Source organism: Lissotriton helveticus, chromosome 4_1 (assembly GCF_964261635.1).
Source record: "Lissotriton helveticus chromosome 4_1, aLisHel1.1, whole genome shotgun sequence".
Taxonomy (NCBI): Eukaryota; Metazoa; Chordata; class Amphibia; order Caudata; family Salamandridae; genus Lissotriton; species Lissotriton helveticus.
In genome coordinates, this window is record NC_136063.1 from 861629185 (window position 1) to 861655714 (window position 26530).

The following is a 26530-nucleotide window of genomic DNA, read 5'->3' on the forward strand; positions in this document are numbered from 1 at the left end:
AGAAATGTGCCATATGTACAAAGATAAAGCTCATTCCTGTTGTCTCTTAGCTCTAGCACACAGTGTCCTGCCTATCGCCAACACAGGCACCCTTGCACCATGGAGCAGGGTGCCTGCATTACAAGCAAGATTGGTTTTGTGCCAGAAGGGACTCTGTTGTCCTGCACAAAAACAATCCTTAATGGAGTGTCTCTCTTTTTGTGTGTGTTGCAGAATGTACCATACTTGGAAAGTGGAAATAATGAGGTAAAATAAAGATATTTCTCCTTGTTACCCCTCACTGGAGAAGGTGTAGCATTTTGATGCATTCCAGATTTAGAAATGTTTGTAAATCTGGGAATGCACCAAAATCCATGGGTGGATTCATAGGAACGACCATGCTCAACTCAAGGAATGCCTTTCCAATATAAGGTAATGCAAAACAGCAATACAGGCTGCCTTGAGTTACTTTGAATTTACTGAACCATGCAAAGCCACACAAAGGGGTTTTGCATGGGTAAGTAAATCCCAGGTAAGGGCTTGCATTGCCTTATGATGGCGTACGTCACACAATGACAACAAAATGTACCTAGTAGACCTGGACCCCAGTGTGCAACCTTATTGAGCTCGTTTTCACTGATAACACTATGTCACCCTTGATTATGAAAATGATGTTGTAAACAGAGGGCACCAAGGACATCTTTTATCCACTTCTTCATGTGCTACGGTTAAAAATAAGGTTACTTGAAAGAACAGACCTCTGAAAATTGTACATTTCTATTTATGTGTTAACACTGGTCACCAGCATGGATTCAGATCAGAGGAGAGGTGATCTTCTCAGATGATGTACACTCCTTCTAAATTCAGTTTGTTCGAATTCCAAACTTTAGAGACACACAGACACAGAATTGCAGGTGAATGCTGCCCAGTTGCCCAAAATTGAACACAGTAGCTGCCATATATTGCAATTTAAGAACACTGATATCAGTGCAATCCTGTGAGTATGTTGCTGTCTATTTTGGAGAACACATTGTTCATTACTTACTATTTCTACAAAACACAGAATAAGCATTAAAGCCATGCTGAAGCTTTTATGGTGGACTTTGCCTATGCCGCTTACTTGCCTGAGTTGAAGGTCCCTACTAGTGCAAGGTGTTCATGGACATGGATGTAGCCTACAGAGGCCCCCATTTTCCGTAAGCAAAGAACAGAGTTGGGGTACATCCAGAGCCAACATCTACATGCATAGCTAAGTTGAAACGAGGCTATGTCTAGCAACACACTCCGACTACCTGCATTTTTCATGGTTTTGACGGCCTTTGGCTACATACAGAGGTGCAACACCCATTAGGACAGCACATTAGCTGGATTTTGAGAGCAAGAGGAGCTCCTTGGTGGTCCTGACTTATGCTCTTGTGTCTTTGGAATCATACACCCAGAGTCAAAAGGATCCTTAGGTCATGGTACAGCTAAGGTTTCAGTCAAGATATAACTGAAGGACTGTTGCTCAATGTCATTACAGTAATAGTTAGGAAAAGCCGGTTGAAATGGTTACAAGTCAGATTATCGTATGGTGTGTCATGAACATTGTTTACAAAAATATCTTCCCAATGGGTTTAATTTCCCTATTATTATCTCCACTGGGCAGTGACATAAGGCAAAATGATGGGTCTTACCAGCATAATGTGATGCGGGCCCCTTAGCATTCTTAAACCTCATATATATTCATTAGTCTTGACTGAATGGGGCGATATATCAGGCACAATATTTATGTCAAACCATATTCTCACTAGGATATTCCGGCACCAAACCAGCATTTTTTAAAATATTTATTTTGTTTTCTTTTGTGGGAGGAATTACGTCCATTTCCAAAATTTAAGGCATATTATATATTGCTTTTATAAAGTTTAAAGAGGGCCTAAATTAGGAAGTAACCTGAAAGTCGCTTGTGGCAAATTAAATTATGAAATAGGCGTTCATTGTGAAAAACGCAGTTGCAAGTACACAAGAGTGCCCTGAACCACATGGGGTATTTTCGTACATGAATAAACTTCCTTCTATTGCGACATGGTCCCTTAATTTCTTGACAGCTTTTAAGCAAGTGCTTCCAACGTCGTGCATAATGCAAAGCCGCTCTTATTTAACCAAACCTCGCTCACTCGCTTTTGAACATTTTCGGTTCACAGTTGATGGCTGCACAGCAAGACGTGAAAAAAATCCAATAAAAACAGAAACTGCATTGTGCAAGTTAAATATTACAGAATGAGGAGAAATTAGTAGAATTTGACTCCAAAGGAACCACACTGTGATTGGACAGTGTGGCAGTCTGTCTGTCTGTCTCACAGGGAGAGAAACAGCGTAAACTTTACACGTTGCCTCTCCATGTCAATATGGTTGTGTGTTTTTTTCTCTCTCAGGTCTCAGAGAGCAATGGGGAGGTAAAGCCTTCCTCTGGAAATCAGTTAGCAGCTATACAGCATGCCAGGCATGAAATATTCATGACTTCATCAAGGTTTTAGCATGTATATGTATTTATTTGAAGACTATCAGGAAGCAGAAGGGGACGCTGCTGGATTTTATGTACCTTACCTTTATTCCAAAATCAACCTAAATGCAGGAGTGTGCCCCCGTGATGAGTTAAACTTTGCGCTGCATTAATTGGAATTTGTGAATGGCTACTGAGCAGAATACAAAGAGCCCAAAGTGCTTAGGGCATATTAAGAATGTATTAAATAGAAAACATGTTAATATTAATATTGCTCTCTTCGGTGCATAACATAATCTAATTGAAGATACTCTTCCTGGGATGAAAATATGAAAAACAAGGTTAATCAATCGGCAATATATCTCGGAAATCTGAAAAGTCCTTTTCTCGAGAAGAGTAGCCTCCAGAAAGGGAAATTTTTACTATTGCACCTTCCTGAAAAAAAGAAACGCCCTTCTGACTTTCTAACCCTCTCCAGTTCAATCTGGGCTCTGCGTGTCTAAAAAAAAGAGTCAGTTAGGGTGACCAGACGGTGTTTTCTTAAATTTAAATACATGTCCCAGTTCTTTAGACAAAGGTCAAGTTATCCAGAAAATGAGAGTTAAACCGTATGCTTTCCTTAAATAATGTATTTGTTTTAGGGAGTTCAGGCTCACGTTTGCGGCAGCAGAGAGGAGACAGAGGACAGGCGAGCAAGGGTACGCAGGGTAGAGGCTAGAAGTCTTTCCAGAGCAAAGGGGAGTGGGTATTTTATTTGTGGGGTGGTGGGGTTGCTACAAAAATAGGGTCAAGCCAGGCACAGAAGTAAGGTTGAAGGCTTTGTTCCTACTTTTATGTCTAGCATGTCCCGGTTTTTGCTTCTCAAAATCGGGTCACCCTACATACAGTTCTGATATGCTATGTCACTACTTATATACGACCATGGACATCACCGGCTGCTCTCCTACATGTAAAATGGCACCCGGCAGATAAAACTGTCCACCATCTTGTCTGACGAGACCAGCATCACTTGTGATGTTATTATTTGAAAATAACATTTTCTTTCACATTAGTACATTGAATCACCGTAATACTGGTTCGAATAAACTACTTAGAAACCATAAATTAATGTATGTTAGTTTGTTTTCAGTGCATATGTCTGCTGATTAGTTTTATTTCTGTGAGGTTTGCAGTTCGTCTTTGCAAGCCTCTTGAGTATTGCTCCAGTTGTTTTCCTGTCTTATGCGACTTTAACAAGCAATATGTAAGGCAGAAAACATGTTTTCTCACATTATAGTAGCAGTACTATGCTAATAACGTAGAATGTTTGGAATGTGACCTTAGCACCGCTGTTATATATAGGTAAATGTACGTTTACTTGTATATTGCCAATAACATGTTGTATTGGGCCACTGTTTTATATGCATGCTTTGTAGCAAGTAAACCTAGAGACAGATCTGAGCCTACGTTATAAACAAGCCTAGATTTAGACTCAAACATTGGCCTGATGTGATTGTGTAGGATTTATCATCAACAACTGACTAATCCAGGTACGACTTTATTTCTTCCGTTTAAGGCATCATCAGGACCGCTTTGGCCAACATGGACCGCGAGGCCAGGGACCAATATGTCATTGTCATCCATGCCAAGGACATGGTGGGACAAATGGGAGGACTGTCGGGGACAACGTCCGTCACTGTCACCCTGACTGATGTCAACGATAACCCCCCTCGCTTCCCTCGCAGTAAGAGATCCGTTTCTTTCATTCATAAGACCACTAATGATTAATATCGTAGCAGATTTATATCAAAAGTTTTATTTCTACTGAATTTTAAGGTCGATAATATGGTTAGCCGCATGCGTTATGAAAGAAGATACTTTTTTGCAATTTTGTGTTAGATTTGATTTTGTGTTATATTAAGTTATGCTGTTATGTTACTTTACGTTATCTTTATGTTATATGATGTATAGTTACGTTTTATTACTTTACATTACCGTACAATACATTATGTTGTGGTTTGTTATGTTATGGTTGAACAACTTTTATATAACACATCTGTGAAGTACTTGTTCCCTTGGCACTTTTCCTTGCTGCTGTTTGTGTCTGCGAATGTGGGTTTTCCCAAGGAGGTTTGCCTCTAGGGCTCTGTATGAATAGATCTTGGAAGATAATATTGTAGGGTCAATAACACTTTCGAAACAACTATAGCGTCCTAATATGTACAGACAGACATATTTTTCCATGACAGCTTTGCTTTATTAAAGCTGTGTCGCAGGAGCCGTCTTGCACAAACATTCCCTCTTGCAAAATAAATCAATCTAGGATGAGTCAAAAAACAATCTGCCCTCAATTTCCTTGACTTGGCCAGAGAGGCTCTTGACGTAACAAGGGATAGGAAAGCAGAAAATATATTTCCAGACTTGAAGAGGTTTGCTCCTAAATTGGCCCATTATATTGCCCTCCTTCAGCGATATTGCATGCTAGGTTATTAGGTTGGAAAGCACATTGACTGACTTTGCTAAATTAGAACAAATGTTCCAAATGTATGCATACACACATTGCCTTTCCTGCATCAAGTATGAAAAAAGAAAACCTGATCCAAGGCAGAATGAAAATTACATTTCCTGCCAATTGTTGTCCTGGGTAATGGAGCCAGAGTAAACAAAACAGCGAAGGTTAGAGTGTATTATTTGCACACTGCAATGAGTTATCTCCTCGTGCTGTGCCACTGTCCTTTCAAGGAGATATTTGTTAGCCATCGGAGATTGCATTCTCACCTCATTCATAAACCTCTGGTAAAAAGTTTGTTTTTCGTTAGACGGTGTTTTTGATGGCTACCCTGAAATAAAATATTTAGTGACAGACTATAGTAGAAGTGACAAAAACACATCCATTTTCACGTGTCTACAATGAACACACAAAGGCCACACTTTTGACAGTAGTTTCCAGTGATAAAGCCAAAGGTTTACTCAACTTGGTTTTCAAGGACCATATTGCTCAAGTTCCATGGGGGTCCAACAGGAGTTTTTGTCTGGATTTTGCATGCCGAGGGTAATTCTGCATTACTGAAGTAACCTGGACGCTTGCGCAGAATCATGCTTCTTGCCTGAGTTATCTCAATATTGCAGTACCTTACTTTCATGGGGTCGGGATAATGGTAAAATGAGGGGAACACTTTGCACCATCACCAATGTTGTATTTCCAATGGTGGAGCAGGGGCAAACAGGCTGTTTTGAAGCCAGCCGCGACCCGTGGAGGGAGTTGTGGTGGGGCAGGAAGGTGGGCGGGGCAGGGGCAGGGTGGTGGGTGATAAACACCGGGATATTGATGATTGCAGGTAAGTAAACAATCAAATTAATAAAACGAATTTCGTAGCGCCATGCATCGCATTTTGTGATGCAGGACACGGAACGAAATTCGTTTTATTAATTTAATTGTTTACTTACCTGCAATCATCCATATTCCGGTGTTTATCACCCCCCACCCTGCCCCTCCCCACCCCGCCCCGGATGCCTGCCCCACTGCAACTCCCTCCACGGGCCGCGGCTGTGTGTGACCACATTGTCTCGCATAGGAAGAGGCAAACAATAAACATGCCTCCTTAAGGATACTTTTTGAGAGGTGGCACTGGCGTGCGCCAAGATCCCCAAGTAATGTCTCACTTGCAGGCAGGTGTAGTCCCACACTGTACCTTTCTGCAAGGCAAATCTGACCCCATTTTGAAATTCAGGCAGGTCTGCTACCACAGCAGACATTTCAAACCACAACTGTCTTTCACTGCTGTTCTTTCCCCAGTTGAAGGTGATAACATATATTTTTTAATCTGGTGTGCTGCCTGAATAGTCACTGGCATCACCGAAAGAGGTTGAGCTTGGCACAAGCATGGTTTGCGTGCTAAATCAGTTTAATGAGGCCCCAGGAGAGACTTAGCCTTTGCACATTGCTCCACAATTTATGTCTTGGGCTACACGATACTAAGTGGGATTTGTTTCTGTTTAGTAGGCACTCAGATATATATGTAACAAAAAATATATAAATAAACTCATACTGCATCTGAAAAAAACAAGGTTCAAGTTTATTTTCAGACGTATAGTGTAGGGTTTTGTGTTCAAATTTGATTCTTTGAAAGATTATAGCCTTTTGTCAAAATAAAATACTTAAAATTGACTGATGTATTTAGTATATATAGGTACTTGGACAGTGCTGTGTTCAGCGTGGATGTGCCTGCTGTTTGTCGGATGGTTGAGAGCACAGATCACAAATCCCATTGGCACAGTTCAAACGAAGGTAGCCTAAAAATGCTCAAAGTATGGCTCATCTACACTTGTTGATTCATTTTGCTAATGTCATGGTAAAGTTTTTGGGCACACGGCAAATAAGATTGTTAATTTTAATACTCCTAATTCACTCTCCGGCTTTAGCAATGGCATATTGAATACCCAAGTGCAAATTTCAACTTACTGATGTGGAACTTGTTTGAATGGTCCAAATGTACGAAATATTTCCAACCGTGAATAAATGTAGAAGCTGCTCTCCCCGTTCATGAGAGACAAGTGATGTCCTATCCTTATAGAATATCTCCCAGATATAAAATCCGCAATTTTAGAAGGCTACACCTGTCCCAAAAGAAAATTTATGCAGTTTTAATCAAAATGTATTGCTTATCATTAAACTAAAACGATCATGTTATCTCCCCAGTCCTACTGAAACGAATACATAGGTAATATAGGTAACATAGGTCGAAGCCTCAAGACAAATTCAAAACTTAATATTGTTACTAATTAGTGTGGTACAACATGCTCTCTAGTCAATTGCATATGAAAACAAAGGTATTTGGAGCAACTGATAATAATTTCCTTCAAGCAACAAATTACAGTAGAGTTAAAACAGTTGTGTTTAAACAGAACACGCCGCCATCATCTAAGATTAAAAACTTCTTTCATCTGGAGTAGAAGTGCACATGTGTATGGATTTACTTCAAGGGAGATCTTTGAGAGAAAGGGTAAGTTTCAGCCTTTTTATGGCCAGAAACACATTTTGCTCAAGTCTCAGATCCTGCAGTAGACTATACAGTGGGTACACCTCAGACACTGGAAACCACCAATGCTCTCATATCAGCCTTTAGCCCAGGCGCGCCCGGTACAGGTAAGAGCGGTGGGGGGTGGGGCAGGGCGGGACGGGGTGGGGTGGGGAAGTCGACAGACAATGGGATAGGGTAAAATAAATAAATCCACTTACCTTGTGCTTGCCGCATTGCTGAGTGGGCAATACGGCGAGCACAAGGTAAGTGGTTTTATTTCTTTTCTTTTCCCTACTCCGCCGTCTATCGACTTATCCCCACCGCCCTACCTCTGCCCTGCCTCACCCCTTTTATCTGTACTGGGCACACCTGCATTAGCCATAAACTGATTGGCTATTTTGTGGATTCAATTCAAGGATCCATAGAGCTTGATAGTGTTGGAGTTTGTGAAGTGTAATCCTGGGCAAGTTATATTATCACCTTCTGGTTTTGCACAACTGGCTGCCTTAGCCAAGCTTCAAGGGTGATTAAATGGTATGCTATTTATCGGTAAATAACCTAGCTGCTTGATTTGGAACTTGTTGCGCAATGTTTACATCTTTGTCTCTTGCTGTAGTTTACCATGTGTCACACCAAGCAAAATCAGTGGCAACTGCAATATAAAGTAAAACTATCTTGTTGGACTGGGCAAAACCTGCAAGGAACTAAGAAATGCTGAACACATTTTTCATTTCTATGGCACTTCACCATGATACTTTACTCCTAGATTGATAAATAACTGTGAGTGATCTGATGCTGCTTCTACAGTCAATGACTTGCTCTTGATATTCATCCCACACATTTTCACTATACCAATGTAATTTCAAATATTAGATCTTCCTTCCCAGTTTACGATGTAAAGTTTTATAGTAAAGTGTCATTTCACCCTCATCGAAATAGAAGGGTATAAACTGTATTGCCCAAAGCTGCTAGTAATCAAATACATAACTAACTGCATGATCCCTTGCATTCTGAGTGGAATGAATAGAAACTAAGTTGAAGTTCAGTACGTTCACCTAGTATTTCATCTTTCACTTTGCAAGATCAACAAACTGAGGGCAATTCTGTTAGGTTATAAGGAAAACCTATTGTCATCGCCATAGAGATGTTGTGGGATTATGCACCAAGTGTATTGAAGATGCTTTGTTATATTACTATTCTTGTAACATTAAAATTGCAAATCAATTACATCTTAGCTTTAATGTGTCATTTCGATTAGTGAAAGCACCCCATATTAAGAGGTATACATGTTTTTGAATTTCAACTAATGCTTAATTTATGCCGGTGGGTGCAAGTGGTGGCAATGCTTAATTTGTGAAAGCAAGAATGCTGGGGCCTGGAGCTCTGCTCAGAAGCCAGTGGCCCATGCAATTAAACTATGGTGAGCCCAATACAAAGGCTGATAGCGTTTAATCTAGAACCAGACACTCCCTGCCCATTTTCTCACTCCTGTAGGTTCCTTGTTTTTCACTTTGAAGATTGTTTCGACATCTTTCTCTTCTGCCGTCTTTTCAATCTGTGTATTTTCCCTCTCTCATACTTGGTCAATATGTGTTATGGAACAATAAGTGCTGGTGACCCCCACCGGCAACCATCAGCTCAATTTAAGCAGTGGGCGCCCCAAGATACTGTTAGGGACTTAGACTTATTTTTCATAATACAATTTTGACCAAGAGCAAGAGAGAAAATGGTGAAAAAGGAAGAAAGAGGGGGGAAGATAAAGGTAAGAAAACAGTGAGAAAGGGAGAAAGCTGGGGAGAAAAAGCACTTGCAAGAATGAGTTAAATGATTAGGAAGTGTGGAAGAAAGAAGAATGAGGTGGAACCAAGAATAAGCAGTGTCCATGTGCGATATCCCAGTTATTCAGCATCACTGGCGATGGGCTCATATGAAACACCGTGATCACTGCATTTCTGTATCTTACAAATTAAGAACTGATGCTAATTATAGTGAAAACCCATGAATCTTCATCATGTATTTGTGTTCACATTTATGCCTGTTGTGACCAACTCATTTATAAAAATTAAATATTCAGTTTATTTATTAATGTGCAGCATGGTTGTGTGATGTCTGTGGATATTTCTTCATCCACATGAGCCTGCTTAGGTTGGACAATTTACAACATCATAGATTAGGTCCAATCTTGTGTTGAAAGAATGTAATGTATCATCCACCATCTGGCCATCTCAAAACAAACACATTTGCCAAAGCAACTTAGATATTAAGAACTGGATCAAACATGTTTTGGGACTGGTGTGACAACATGTTGTTGCCTGAAACTAAGTCAGTGCTTGGTGCAAATAACTTTTAAGTTTGTATTATTATGGGTCTGATTTAGAGTTTGGGGGATAGGCAATTTCAGCACAAACGGGAGGGATATCCCGTCCTCTGGTTTACAAGTGCATTATATCCAAAGGCACTTACAATACAGTGGACTGGATATTCGTTACATTTGTGATTGAGTAACCCATCTACCGTTCTCTACATCACGCCCCTAATTGGATTTCTCAAGGTGATAATTTATGCCAGAGAAAGATTGTGCATATATTGCTGTGTTTCATGTTGTAATTAGTTTTGTTTGTTTACATTGTGTTTTTGTACTTACTATTGATTGTCATGTAGTTGTGTTTTTTTTGCCTTGTTACATTTTAATTGTTTTTTGTTGCATTAGCATGTTATGTTATGTTCTGTAAAAATGACTAAAGCAATGCCAGTAAAGGTAACTTCATTTTTAGCCAAAAGCAGCATGTTCCTTTAAATTCCCAGTAACAACCAATTAGCCCTCTCCAAGATGGCAATATGCCACTGCGCCATTGGTTTAAGACACAAGTCAGCGTACGCTGTGGCAGACATCTGTCTTAAATTAGCACTACCAGTGCTTACTTTCTGTCATATTCCCCTGGTGTGCAATTTAATTAGTTTGAATCCATAACACAGTGGAACAAATGTCTTCTTGTTTTGTTTTTAAACAGAATGTACTTTTGAAAAACAGTGCTTGTAATGTGTACTTGAAAGGGCTGATTTGACATTATGAAGATTAATGATAAGCTACATTTTTTCAATTCACAGGGTCTGATCAATATTATGTCCCTGAGTCTTTACCTGTGGATTCAATGGTGGCTAAGATCAAAGCAATTGACGCAGACATTGGACCAAATGCAGAAATGGAATATAAAATTTTGGATGGTGACGGCCTTGGAGTTTTTAAAATTTCGGTTGACCAGGAAACACAGGAGGGAGTAATAACTATTCAAAAGGTATATGAGTGAGGATTTGGAGATCTTCCTGTATATGTTGGTATGTAACTTGAGAACAATGCTATGTAAATTCTACCTAAAACACAACATTCCATTTTTATAAACCACACAGCTCTACCACGCATTTGTTTATGCTGAGGCTAGACGGAAAGCAAATCCTTAGGAAAGCCGGGGAGAGACTGGCCAGTCCTCTACTATGTTTTTTTTTTGCGGAGGCCTGCAGGCTAGGGGCCTGCATTAGTGCTGTATGGGCTGCCACAATCCCAAGTCTAGTCACAGACTCCTGCAGTATGGTGCTGGTTTGAACAAGTGCTTAATCTGAGCTGGTGGTTTCCGGTGCTCGGCACAGGCACCTAATGTCAGCACCAGCTCTAGTGACAGTCCACCACATGGTGGCGCTGCCATTAAATTTTGAGATGAGAGCAACCAACTATATTTTTTAAAATAATATACATTGAAAATGAATAATGCCAGCCTCTCACACCTTTATTGCAGCTTTGTGTGGCCTTAAATGGTCGGAATTGTCACACTTGTAGGAATGAGATGGGCAGGTTTTATATTGGTAATGTCATTGGCAGTGTTGGCAGGAGCAATATGTGGTAAAAGCTGAAGTGGCCTTCCGAGAAGGGCCCTGGCACTTACTTTTTTTCAGATTAAGCACTGATTTGAACATTTGTGTCATGGGGATTTCGGTTTTTAGTCCAGCCCTAAAAAGATCCCTGAGTTGACAGCAGAGTATTCTCAAAAATAGGTCAGAATTGCATTAAAAAAAGATGTCTTCTGTTAATGCATGGACGATATTTGCATTTGTATGTTGCATTTCTTAAATAAAATTAAAAAAACAAGATGTTTTGTATTTTAAAGTGAATTTGTCTAGTAAAATTCTGCAGTTTCAGATGGAAAAGGGAAGCCAATCAATAGTACACAGCTATTTTTTTTAGTACGTTTTGATACGATTTCTTGTCTCATAGCACATGCACTCCTGTACGCTTCAAGGTGCTAGGTCGCAGGAGCAATGGCGCTCGCTTTCAACTTGGTTCGGTATTGCTGCAGTATCATGTCAGTAAAAGCAGTCAGTATTGACAAATCCGAATGAATTATGGTCTTTCATTCAGAAAAACAGTGCTACGAGTCAATCTTGATTCATCAGCCCGAGAGCCAGATGGTAATGACCAGTATTTGTTATGTGTTAACTGCATGGTGGTAGGAGGAGGTGACAATGGCGGATTCACACAGGTGGCTGTGGGAGTGGCTTGTATCCTCATCCCTTCCTACTATGTTTTTCAATGGCCAAGTGTTCGGTATGGGTGTAGGCATCAAGACGGCCACATCTAGATCTTCCTATCTGGAGGAAGGAGCCAAGGGTACATGCATCAAAAGAACACCGTTGCTTCTGTGTGTGACGTAGATGCTGCTTGTAGGTTCACAAGTAGTGAGTCAGCTCCCTCATGCCTCGACAGGTGTCCTTGGCCAACTTTCTGTTGTTAAGTAAGAGTGCAGGGTTGGGACGTGAAATATAGCTGATCTGTAGTGCTTTCTGTTTCTGCTTTCACACACTACTGAAGAAGATCCCTTCCTTAAAGAGGGGCACAGGCTCAAATTAGGACTAGTTAATACTGTGAATGATCTGAGCCTGTACTGTTCGCCCAGGGAATCGAAGGGTCCACCTATGTTCCGTCTTCTGCTGACTTTTGCATGTGGGGTCGCCAATCATGTATGAGGTACTTGCCGGATTGACAATGTATCTCGCCTGTCCTGGGCAGTTTTGCAGTGGCATTTGCAAAGAAGCATTTGTGCCGTTTTGCACAGGTAGATAAACGTAAATGTCTCACCAGTATTGCTAGTGCACAATTGCCAAGCACCAGTAGACAACTGCCCTTCACTGGTAGAGTTCATAAGGCTGTGCCCAATGCTGAACAGATTTGATTTGTGAAAGCCAGTTTTATATATTGCATTGTTTGGTCGATGCATTCATAGAAAACCTTAACAACGTCGCCACTGAATTATGAAAACGTTATCAAGGTGTCATGTCAGCTTGTGTTTAGTCTTTTCGAAATGTTTCATTGGACATGAACAGCATCTCATGTGGTTTGAAATCGGATTGCTAAGTTGTTTCAAAAGTTATTTCCCCGAGCACAATCGCGAGTGCTGTTTCCGTGTCTCTCAAAGTAGTAATTGCTGATCTTTTTCGCAACATCCCCTCTAATTGACGCAATTTGCGCGTATGTGTTTGCTTTTCTGCTATTCCCATTAAAATCCCATCTTTAAAAAGAACTGCGACACTGCACAGTATGGGGGTGCTACGAATAATTGTTTTACTCAAAGGTGATAATGAAGACACTTCATTTAAGGGCCATTTGCTTCCAATGATTCTTTTTACTGGATGCAGGACCAGTTGCCAAATGCTGTAGTAATTTCTGTTTACTAATGCATACGTCTATAAGGACATCGAGCAACAGTTCACAATATATAATTTCTTAACTCGTTACGCACAGTGCGGGGTCACACAGGTCATCAGTGTTTCATTTGATGCTGAGAGCTACACACGTTCTTCATGTTCTGCACTAGATACGAATATATGTGAAACCAGTACACCAACATAGGAGTTAAATGTGTTATTCGTCGCATTTACCAAGTAGCAAGCAACAATAACAACAGTGAGCCATGCCTTAGATTCAAGCTGATCAACAAATAGGAAAGGAAACTTTTTGCACAGGGTTGACTAGTAATAATTTGTCTTCATGGGGTAATAAAGCACAGAACGCGTCTGAACCATATACACATCATGGCAGAGATAACTCAACTGAACTGACAGAAATCAGCGTCTGACTAGCACTACTATTCCTGAGGAAGACCTCTCTATACTATTGTCCCCAACAGGAGGTTGAAATGTGTAAAAACTTGGATATAAAAAGCCCTTTTTAGAAACAGAGGGCCATATTTATGGCCAAATCATGCAGTGCATCTCAGCAAATCACCTTGCTGCACTGTGGGGCAGGGAAAGGGCAGGAATGTACTGTATTTACGTCAAAACTGCGCATTCCTCCCTTTTCTCCTGTGCTGGCGCCCATATAGTAGTCTAGCATCAATACAGGCACCCTTGCACCATGGTACAAGGGTGCCTGCGTTGTAAGAGGATTGTTTTTGTGCAGGAAGGGGCGCCTTGCTGCACAAAAACAATACCCTGAGGCTTTTTCCTCTTTCTGTGTATGCTGCAGAAGGCAACACAAAGAGAGAGAGGAAAAAATTAAGTGAAATAAAGATATTTCTCCTCGTTATGCCTCAGCTGGGGAGGAGTAGGTTTTGGCACATTCCCAGACATAAAGGTTTTTTTACACCTGACAGCATTACACAGGGCACCCTACAGACTTGTAGTTTTCCCGGCACTATGCTTGCAGGTAATACTAGGCAATATTTGTGAAGCTAATATATGACTGTCAATCCATTCATATTTGATTACAACCACATATGGGCAGTTTATGCTTCATTGTGTAATTACTATAGGCATGGTACGGTAGAAGGAAAGTAACTCAAGAATTATAATAGGGAGAGTAAATACTTCCTCGTTGATGTAAAAATGTAATCAAAATCATAATGTTGTTTAGTACAGCTTGCCACAGACACATACCTCAAGTTATCTATCTATATAATCCCCCCTTCAAAGAGGTTTGTGGCTCATTCAGCACCTCTGGGTGTATTTGTGCGTGTCTCCCGGCAGTGTCTGCAGTTTCCTAAAGCTTTATAACATAACATAAAATAACGTAATATATCATAACATAACGTGTATTTGTAAATGGCATGTTCACCCCAAACTGGGTATCTTGGTGCTGAATAATAGTTGTTTATTGTTACCCAAATCAATGGTACTCATAATAAGATGCAATACTGTGATTACGTACCTGTAATTCTCTGATTACTTTATTGTTTTCACGAGTGAGTATTGGGGGTGAGTCTGGGAAACAGGCAACCATGTTAAATACTTCAAGTTTAATGAAAATAATATCCCCTCCAGTTAAGCTAAGGGCATAAACGGCTGAGCTTTCATGCGGCTGACCGGTTGGAAAACATATGGAATACCATAGAAAGAGCAGGTCTCAGTTTACGATGAGGTAATTGTGCTACATGATGGGCTCAAAAGGTCAAACCTCTATCAAGGTACCACCCTGCAATGCCCCAGACATGAAGATTATACCAAGATCAGGAGCATAATCTAGGCAATCTCACAGGACCAGAAAAATATGAGGCCAAGAGCGACAGTTCCACATGTAGTGCACAATTAGCATCCACTAAGAGAACCTCAGAGACAGCATCTGTTTTGCATAAACCCCCAGAATATTGGGAACTCCACTAAAGGGCCAACACAGGCATCACAGAAAAAAGTAACAACACATTCGGTTTCCTGGAATTGCAGCCACAAAGAAATTGCCACCAATTATAGAACAGCCATGGAACCAGTTGAGGTGCAAAGCAAAATAGGAATGTACTTGCAGCTCTAAAAAGGAAGGGCTCTGATTCAAACACTAACCACGCAAGAGCACCAGAGCTAACCTAAATCAGCTAACTTTCCAATAAAAGTATGAGATTGTGCATGTGCACATGGGTACACACGTATGAAAAATCTAGGGTAAAATGGCAAACTTCTGAAATCGAATCCATGAAGGTATGAAAATACACAAATGTGCAAAAAAGCTGGATATGGAACAAAGCCCTCCCTTAATTGGGTCTTGTTACGTGCAAGCATATCACCCTATGAGGGTCTCATGGCGCTGCTGCGAGAATGCCAACAGATATTTTCAGTCGTGTTGAGAGTGATTAGAACATCCATGTTTTTAGCCCTCCCTGACAGGTTTATGCTATAGCCCAGTAGTCTGTGATCTTGTTCATGTAAATGATCATGCTATTGCTCCTATCAACCTATTATTATATCCCAGTAGTCACTTCAGATTTCTTTATAGAAAATATTTGGAAAGTAATTTGGATCCTGCTTAATTAAGGAGGTTGAAAAGAAGGAATAAAACAATAGTGAGGTTAAAGGACTCTGTGAAGGGGAGTGACAGGAAATCAAGATCAACAGCCAAGACTTCTGTCCCATGATTCCTCTGCTGTGTCAGTAACACGATGAGCCAACACTTCCTCTGAATATCTTAAAGAAACAGTACACAATAGAAAAACCAAGAGTCGAAAAAGTACCAGTGCAACTTAGCAATAGTGGAAATAATAGATGGAGATGCTTTTCTGTAGAGGAAAGAGACACCATCAGTGCCTTCTTCTCTCCAAGGCTAAGATATCACACATCTGCTGAATTATAATAAGCCAGTTTGACCTTCTAAAGCACGTTGCTACTCTCAACTGTACGTATGAAAATAAATTGAACAGCACATCAAATAAACCATAGCTATTCATCATGAATGACTAGTAAGATCACTTGCTCAGAATAAGTGGAGCAGTAACACTGATGAAACACCTGGCTTCAAGCACTTGGTGGAGAAAGGGTTCAGCCACTGTAATAGGAAAAGAAAGGAGATTTTTTTGCCCAGAAGTCTTGTAAAGCAAGGTCATAGCAAGAAGACCAAAAAGTAAGCTGGCAAGGTGTCTGACAGACATTTAACCCTGAACTATAGCATGAAATACATCTAACAAAAGCAATATATTTTTTCCTCAATCCATTCACTTTTTCAAGAATCTGTAGGAAAATAAGAACATTGCTAATATGTAGGATTCATAGGTACAGAGTATGAACTTTCTCCGGGAGACATTAAACTGGTTTAGTCAGGCACAACAATTGCACAACACACGAGTCCTTAAGTGTGAAAAGAATGGCAGAATTGCCCATTAGTATCATTAAGAGAAGTGAATCTGGAATGCAATGTTTCTTTTAATTACAACGGTGCTTTAGACATTCTTATGTTACTTATTACATTACTTGAAATGTAAGCATATCAGGACTATTCTACTTAAATTATATCAATAAACACCATTCATAAATATTCATATTCCTGTCCTGCAAAGCCAGCCTTGACATCATACGTGGTGTTTTATACACTTTGTGGCTTATTTATGAGTGGCCTGCACCGGGTAAAGGACACAAATGGAACATATTAAAATAATATGGTGGATTCCTGCCCTTTTACATTGGCGCAGGGCAGCTCAGCAAATAGCCTTGCTGTGCTGCCTTACGCCAATTCCCCGTAAATGAGGCCCTTCAAATCTTGTGACATGAGATCCATGAAGAAGGAACCTGTTCTTCACAAATGAGATCAAGAATCTGCACCGCTTTGTCATCCTGATTAACTAAGGGAGTCACCTCCTCAGTTCTTCACTAACAGATTTGATGTTCTAGACTCAAAATACCTGACAACTGAACACCATGAGGTGGCCTGACTGTGATATGCTGCATCTTTATAAAATACCCGAATAAAGATCAATAAAAAAACGTAAAGTTCAAAAATGACATTTCTGCAGATATGCGAAACGGAAACAGCTAAGTAACAGTAAGAACACGCCACGCCTGTCCATAGAGGTAAACGATGTATCCTCTTCAGAGAAGGATCTGTCCTCCTTTATTGGGAATACCAGACTTCACGAAAGATGATTCATGGGTCACTACTTCCTCCAAACTCTTGCAAGAGACACACCTTAGCCAAGCCCCAAGAACCACAACCGTATTTAATAAGCCTGAAGCAGATGGTAAGAAGCAACTTATTAATTAATTTCCCCCCGTAGTCATCTGTTAAAATGTTTCCATACAGATTTGACAGCAGTTGTTGAACCACCTTTAGTAACCCATCAGATTCTGCAAAGCAGAGAATCACAGAGCTAACAAAACAACAGCACACAGGGAAAATTACCAGTCTCGGTTGAACCATGCCACTCCTGCAACACATTAACCCAGAAGCCAAGGGCCATATACTACAACTGGTTCAAAGCACTATTCACAACAATTTTGTAATTTCACAGCACTGTAAACAAATGTAATTTTAACCAGCTAATGGTGCTCATTCTCTACACCCCTGAAAAGTGAAAAAGGCGAAATCAGAGCTGGCAGGATGTGAACTTGGGTACTTTCGTTTGTGTGTAGATCTTGGAAACCCACGTTTAACTTACTAAACATAACTCCATTCAAAAAGAGACTCGCTTTGCCTTGATGGAACTGTAACTGAACTCCCTTTCACACATAGGATATTTACATCTCTCTCGCTCTACCCATTGGCACTATTTTTTCTGCAGTGTAGTGTATCACGTACCAATGTCGGGGGTTTTCTGATACTTGCAAAAGTGTACTGCTGCATGAGGGTAATCGTCCAATAGGCTGCATAGCACAGGCAAATGTGCATTCAAGTTTTATTAAAATAAAACTTTGCCTCCCAATCCCTTGTAGACAATGGGTGCCACACTCGTGTCCTATGAGATATAGAATACTAAAACATTTTCGTTATGCAGGGCAGGATTATTAGAGCTCTTCTATTCTTGTTAAAAAGACACCCCAATTGAACACAATTTCAGGAAAATATATTCTTCACCCAGTTTAAGACAGTGTCCTTCAAAGGGTCACTTATAGTATACATAAATTAAACACACCAGCACACATTAAAAAATCGCACTGAGGCGAATTGAAACATTGACAGCTGTCATCTTGTAGGAGCACATACATACATAAGAATCAAATCATACTCTATGAGTCCACAGCACGTCCCTTTGTTAGCTTTGTATCCTCTTTCCATAGCTGATAAACATACAAGAGATGTAACTGTGCGCTACGTGTGCCTCAATGCTACACTTAGAATTGACATGACCATATTGACGGAAATGTGTTTCGATGCGCTATCTCTGCTTTAGCACAGCACCCTAGGGGGCATATTATCAAGGGGATTTATCTCCGCTTTTTTGGCTTTAAAAGCCAAGAAAGCGGAGATAAAATTATCTCCCTATTACCTAGCTGTTGCTAACACCAGTTAGCGACAGCTAGTAGGAGATAGCGATGATCTTGGGCCCCACTTTGCATGTCAGTGATATTTATCACTAATGACATGCAAAGTGGGCGTGCCAAGATGTTAGCGACTAACATCAATATCTCCTATTACCAACTTTTGGAGATATTCGCGCTAAGCGCGAATATCTCCAAAAGCTAACACCTGCCCTGAGCAGTTCTTAGCCATGTTATCCAATGGGAGGTGGATAACATGGCTAAGAGCATTAGCTCGGTAACGCATGAATATCGCTGACTTTTCAGCGATATTCATGCATTGCGGCCGTTTTTTATCGCATTTGCGATAAACCTTGGTAATACCAAGGTTTATCTGCGATAAAAATCGCCGCAGCTCAGCGGTAAAATTTTGTCTCTAACCAAGCAATAGAGATAATTATCGCTATTGCTTGGTAATATGCCCCTATGTTCCTTTTGGGTGGGTCTTATTTAGTGCCTTAGAGTCTGCGCTAGTGGGCTCTACCTGCCATTAAAGGCAGTGTTAAACGCCCGAACTGAAGGCAAGGGCCTTTAACAAGGGAGCAACCCTTTATTGGCCGGTAGAGCACGCTATGGAGGGCTCTAGGGCTATTAGAACATTTTGCCCCTTAAGGGCATTGGAATGTTGGAGCTCCGGGCTTCTACCGGCCATTAGAAGCCCTGGGCACTCCATTGTTTTCAATGGAGCGCTCAAAATGCAAATGTCCTCATATATCTTTACTTTTGAAATGTAGCCAGATCGTGCACAGTGATTTACAAGGACTGACGCACCGAGACATGTGTTTGTCTTTTAGTTTTCAGTGTAAGGAGACTGGAGACAGTCATGCTCTGATTCCCTGGGCGTATGCTTCATTCTTTTCCTGTCCTCAGCACCGCTGATTAGTTTCCCATTAGGAACAAATAACGTACTTCGTGGTATGCATATTAGAACAGATTTGCAAAAACAAGTATTACGAGTTAATAGTATATCAGCTGTTCAGAAATTAGCATGCCACCGGTGCTGAATTAATGAGAACTGATGATAATTAAAATGTGTCGTTTTACCTCGTGTTAGACATTGTTATGTGCTGTTGTTAACTCATGCGTTAGACGCACACTGTGGAAATGTTCTCACGTTAATTTATTAGGAACACTTCGCATATGGAGCCGAGGATGTCTTTATCAAAAAAGAAGCATGACTAAAAAGTACATTACGTGAAGAATGGCAGCTTAAAAAGTCAAGATATTAACTACTAACATCTGTTGCTGTACCGGTATTATCTGATATCGATTTATTGCACATATGTGTGTGCATATACATCCTATATATCCTTTTCTGTCTATTGTAAAGGAAGCGCGCACTCCAGCATTGGCACACACTCCCAACGTGTTTCAGTGAACAAGGTGACTTGTTTGCAGAAACGCGTTAGGAGTTTCTGATTCACCTACATCACCCGTGGAATAAACTCTACATTGTGCAAGCAACGCTGGAGTGCACACTTCTTTACTAGGAGCCAGAAAAGGGTAAACCTTGATGTTGTTTTGGACCTCACATCCGAAAGCACACCGCTGCCGCCAGGGCCAGGGGTCTCAGTGAGGAGCTGTGGACCAGATGTGTGTGTGTATACATAAATATCATCCAGTCACATGTCGCATTATCAATAATATTGCACCAGTTAAGCAGTTCTTCCCAGTCAAATGTATAATACAAAAAAAAACATTTGTGTGTGTGGTCTGGCAAGAAACAGTCGATGTTCCAATATACACATGCAGCCTGTGTGCACATTGAGCTGGGTAGTCTGTAGAACTGGTGAGTTTCACACAGGTCCATATACCTAAATTGTTTTTTACAGTGTGATTCGCATGAATTGCATACAAAGGGAATTTCAGCTATATGTAGGCAAATCTGTGTAGTTGTGGATGTATTCTAAAATGTACAGCAAAAAGACACAGCATGTAGAAATTGGTGTTTTCAGCCGAAGTTCCTGCCGGTAACAGCGGTGGGGCGGTGGGGCTGGGTAAGGGGGGATTTCGAGGAACAATGCTGAGGGAAATGTAAATAAATAATGAATTTCCCCTCGGACCACGGCTGGGTGTTACAAACACGAATTCAATTTCGTATGCAAAGTTTCCGAGTACAAAGCTAAAATAAGATTAATTGCTGCAACTGAGAAATACCTTACCCCGAGGAAACAGTGGATCCCTTTTTCCAGTGAATGCCCCACCACATTCCACACTCAGGGCTTTAGTGCTTTTGTCTGGTGACCTACCGTGTTATCCTAATGGTTGCTGCTCCATCTTCACGTGTCATCCCTGTTGTCTGGCTGACAAGGAGTTCATGACCATGAAGAGGAGCATCATGTGACGTAAAATCGGATCTTTTTCTGAGCAGTGAGAAGAAAGAAAGATCTAGAAAAACCTATTCACACCTTTTGCACATACATTTGTCATGTTTCCATGCCTTTCTTTATACTCACACGTTTATACATATAATAAACCAATAAACAACACACAATATGTTAAAAGCTCTGGTGGAGGGATAGTCTAATTGTAATATACCAGTGGTGTCTTTTTCCCCGCCTTTAGAAGGCTCATTCCATTCTGTAAGCCATTCCTATTATCCCAGGACCTTGTTTGGTTTGGAACCTCATCAACAAATGCAATGAAAGCTTCTTAGATTCGCTCTGTTGGGTGAACTGAAGGAGGAGCGGGCAGAGGATCTAATCAGATAACACTAATGCACATATTAATGAAGCTGTCAAGCTCCATTCGCTGTGCGAGGGAAGACCCCGTGAATACATTGTCCTTTTCACCTTCACTACTGATTTAGTGTTTTGAAAGCTCTTGGTTCAGCAATGTAGTTATTGGAATTTGCCCCTGTGGCGTGGCTTGCATAAACACCTCTTGAGGTTCGGTGGAGTGGAGTATTTGCGACAAATAAATAAATTCCCACATAGATAAATAATGTTTTGAAACTGGAAACACATCTGCACTCCCCCCTATCACTGTTATTTGTGTTTTTGCGTTACTCCCCCGACCCTGCACTTTATTGCTAATGCCTTAAATCAAGGTCATTGGTAAGGGTCATTGCTTAAATGGGATATTCTGCAGAATGGCATGCCTTTTCCTTTCCAATCTCTAAAATTACAGAGCGGCTTTACTCTTAGCTCCTTCTCCCGGAGAAAGGCAATAGCTTTTCTGCAATGAATCACATTTTCTTTTTTGTAAATGTTCTTGGAGTTATGTGCACTGCATGCTAAGCATCAAGGAACATAAGTCATAATCGTGTGTCGTAGGCAGTGTTTAATTCAGTTGGTTATAGATCACCCTTGAAAGTCACAAACCTGGGATTTCATTCACTTTTCTCTTGACACACAGTTTTACATATTTTACTAATATCTTCATTTGCTTTGTTTCACTGTGTCTGTGTTATAAAACGTGAACGACAGCAGTGGAGTAGCCAGTGTGTCATGGGCCCTAGTGCAAGGAAGAAAATGGGGCCATTTGTGCTGTTTTAACTGTAGAATAGATCAATATTCAGAGTTCAGTGGGCCCCTAAGACCTCTGGACACCGGTGCCACTGCATCTGCTGCACCAATGGAAGTTATGCCTCTGCATAACAGAAGTTTGGCATTACAGAATGGATCCGTGCTGGTTGCCTGTTCTCTTCTGCAATATCAAATGCGTATGCACAAAATCTGTGCTCAAGTCTTTAGGGTGGGCGTTCCTTCATTGCAGTGGGGTATTTCCATTGTACTCATGCATCGTCTGATTAGTAATGCATGTGCAAATGGGCCCCTGGGAGAACCTTTAAATGCATGATTCCCTTGGATTGGCGGTTGAGTAGTGCATCGGGAAGTAGCATGGAGAACTGCATAAAAAGCCCAAAGACACACTATTGTTTCCCCAAATTGGTAGTGTGTGATGTGTTAGATTACACCCCAAAGAAGAAGGTAGCGCCCTTCACTTCTAGAGTGGCAGATTTAACCAGCAAATTATACCAGAGTGGCCTGTTTGTGGTAAAAGGATTTCCCATACATACCTCAGTGCTCACTATTGGTAGTGGAATTTGAGGACCCCCTTTACACCTCCTGAAAGCATTAGAAAACCTGCAGTCTAACTCGTGGGCCAGATTCAAACTAGGGAACGGATGCAACCTTTCAAGGGTCATTCTAAAAAACAAGTGGGCTCAAACAGGGGTTCATGCTTTAGCCGATGCTATTCAATTTGTTTCTAGCAGACCTCCCCCAAACACTTTCTTCCATCAATTTGCACGCCCCTTTGGGTCTTCTCAGCTGACCAACCTTCTGGACGCTGATGATCTGGTGTTACTAAGCAGAACTTGCGTTGGGATGCAGCATCTCCTGAGAGCGTCCGAGTCCTACGCCGAAGCAAACAGACTAAAAATAAATGCCAAAAAAACAAAATGACGTTCTTTGCCATGAAGTCTCTTAAGGGGAAGGTCAGCTGGTGTCTTGACAGGAGCAGGATTGAAGAAACAAATAGCTACAAGTACCTTGGTCTCCTTTTTGTGAACTATGGATCCTTCAAGTCACACAAGGAGGAAATCAAAAGGGAAGGGGTCACTCTTGCAGCTGGCCTGGCGGCAGTACATAAGAACCTGGATGAGCATTCACTCAGTCCTATTCTTGAAAATCGCAAGAGCATAAGTGGTCCCCACCATTGCATACAGCAGCGAGGTACGTCAAGGCAGACACACATCGGTCTGGGATAAAACAGTGGTCTGCGTATACAGGCATATCTTCCAGCTACCCTAAACACCTCTGCAGCCCTGATCAGGCTTGAATTTGGGCTAACAAAGCAGCTTCATGCCAGACACGCAGCCTTTGCCATATTTTGCCACAAGTTAAACAACTCAGAAATTCCATCAATCATTCCATCTTGGAGGAGACCAAGATGGAATGATTGATGGAACCAGGCTTGCTAGCTGTGAATACTTCAATGACACCATTGACCAACTAGGATTAGCTGATCTTTGGACGGATGCTGTAAGGCATGATTGATTCAAAGAAACTGTATCAAAATCCTCAAAAACATCAGGCTCGCTATAAAACAGGGCAGCCCTAGCAAAACGCTCTCATGCCTGGGTCATACTAAACAGCTATAAGACTTGAGATCCCAGCAGTACCAGGGGAAAGCTCTAAACCCCTTGATAAAAAGCTCATTTCTGTCTTGTCATTTGGGCAGTATACTGTCGCGACTGCACCATAGACCCTGGTTGAGGACAGAAGTGGACACAACCTGCCGGTTATGTGGCCTCGCAATTAAAAAACTGGTCCATATCATCTGCCTATGCAAGACCACCCTATACATACAATGTAAATTACTGCACCTCCAATGAAACCAGTAAGGGGTGAGTAGCTGCAGGGAAGCCATTCTGGCCTCTTTAATCCATCAGACCTGAGATCAGATGCATGAACTGTAAATTAGTACATCGAAGGAGTAGCGAGGGCCCTCAAGAAGACAGCAGGCGCGCAATCACCCCCAGGCACAAACCACCCCATCGCTCTAAGAACCTTCTACCACAGGAAAAAACTACTTCCTAACCGGGGCCAGCACTAGCAAACACCCTAAATCTAAATTATTCCACTCCCCACTTGCACTTTTGGCTACCGTTGTTTTAACTTATGTTTTATGATGCACCACGTTTTTTTAATTCTAATCTTTTGCATATTGCTCATGTTTTTGCTAGAGCACTGCTATTTTATTAGGACTTCTGCATATTATAATTGTAAAGATTTTAAAGAATCACGCAATAATGACTATATATACACACTCAGACACGCGCGCAAACTGTCACTCAGTGTCACTTCCCATATGTATTTGCAGGTTGCTACAGGAGGTTCACGAAGTAATTTACCTGCATATTGGACTCCCTTATGTGCACGTAAAACCATCATATGTATGACTGTGAAAGCATCATTGAAGAACATTCTGAAAGAAAATGAAAATATTATTGCCATAATATTGCTCAAGAATTACTATAATTTACTGTTATATTGTATATGTGCACATTTAAATCGTTATTATACTTTTCACTTTACTTTGATATTTCAAAATGTATACTCTCCTGACCTTTGCAAAATATTCTTTGGTACTTCTTATTTGCTTATGAATTATTTTAATGAGAATCTCGAACAAAAAAGAACAGCTTACATAACGCGCACCATCTGCTCTTAAAAACATATTTACTTGGATTTTGTTCTATTAAAATAGTAAATCACATCAGAGTTCATTAGAGAGTTGCCAGCAGTACACCCTCTGCAGTAGATCTATGCAGATGTACCATTCACTCATGGGGAGGCATCTAGAACTTCAAAAGAGGACCACACAATTTTCATAGCTCAAGCCACCTAATGTGGGACCAGTAATACATTGGTGTTAAATTTGCTGGTGCTCCACTAAGGGCCGCATTACTATCTCACTATGCGCCCTGTATTATCCTTAACTAGGCGTGCCGAGTGCAGATCGGCAGGGTACGTCCTTTTAGAGTAAATGTGCTGTTCACAGTGCAATTGCTAATTAGTGGCTGCACTGTGAACAGCACCTTAGTGAAAGGTTGCTCAAATATTTGAAACCACTGGTTAACCTTTAACAGCTGGCAGAGACCTAGCCTCATTTTCGAAAGTGGGCAGGTATACCCATGCAGGCATTTGAAATGAGTGTCAGAACCCATCTTCATAGCGTGTATGTGGGGAGCCTGAGACTCTGTTTTCCCCTCTCAACATGCACCCACAGGTGACACACTGATTGCACACTCCTCATATTCGGCACCCAAACAGCGCACCTCTTAACAGTTTCTTTGCACGTACACCTGCCTTGTTAAAATGTTGCATGAGAAAAGGCACAAGGTTCTCTCATTTACATCTGGTCAGGATCGCATGCAAATGAGGGCACATCCGATAGGAGCGTGTCAGTCCGCATGTTGTGCAGGCACAATCCATATAACAGTGGGTGCCACAGCCCCTTCTGTCATACCAAAGTGCCATGGCAATCTGCAAGAATCATGTGTACATGGCCATTGCATTGTAGGAGTACTATGTAACAGTGCTTAATTTGAGGCAGTGGTTTCCGGTGCTAGGCACCAGCACCTAAATGTCAACACTGGCTCCAGCGACAGTTCATCACATGGTGGTGGTGTCTTAATTTGAGATGAGCACAACAACAACCATTAGACAATATACATTGAAAATGAATAATAGCCTCCCACACCTTTATTGTAGCTTTGTGGGGCCTTAAGTAGTCTGAATTGTCATACTAGTAGGAGTGAGATGGTCAGGTGATATGTTGGTAATGTCATTGGCAGCACCGGCAGAGACAATATGTGGTGCAAGCTGCAGTGGCCTTCCGAGAAGAGCCCTGGCAATTAATTTTTACAAATTAAGCACTGCTATGCAAATTACAACTTCAGAAATGGAAAATCCACAAATTAGCTGAGGCAATATAGATGTGCATGCAGTAGCGGCCTGTGATGGGAGTGCTGCTGGCTGCTGACGTGGGGTGGGGGAAGGGCAGGGTGGGGGGTAGTAAACTGCGGATTATAGCCAATTAGAGATAAGTAAACATATAAATAAATAAAACGAATTTGGTTGTGTGTGCTGCATCACCAAATGCGATGCAGCGCACAACGGAATTTGTTTTATTTGTTTATATGTTTACTTCCCTCTAATTGGCCGTAATCCGTAGTTTACTAACCCCCATCCTGCCCCTCCCCGCCTCACGTCAGCGCCCGGTAGCACTCCCACCACTGTCCGCTACAGTGTGCATGGTGGTTATGGGTAAAGTAGGTTTACTTCTACTCCTCTTT

The 26530-nt window shown here is 41.2% G+C and overlaps 1 protein-coding gene across 1 annotated transcript in view; it reads left to right on the plus strand.

Annotated features, from left to right (window-relative positions):
* Positions 1–26530, plus strand: part of LOC144828901 (cadherin-7) — a 290016-nt gene that overhangs the window by 173280 nt on the left and 90206 nt on the right. Inside the window, exons 5-6 of the mRNA XM_078687508.1 lie at positions 4020–4187; positions 10573–10760. Of these exons, the coding sequence (XP_078543634.1) occupies positions 4020–4187; positions 10573–10760 (356 nt within the window). The remainder of the gene's footprint in view (positions 1–4019; positions 4188–10572; positions 10761–26530) is intronic.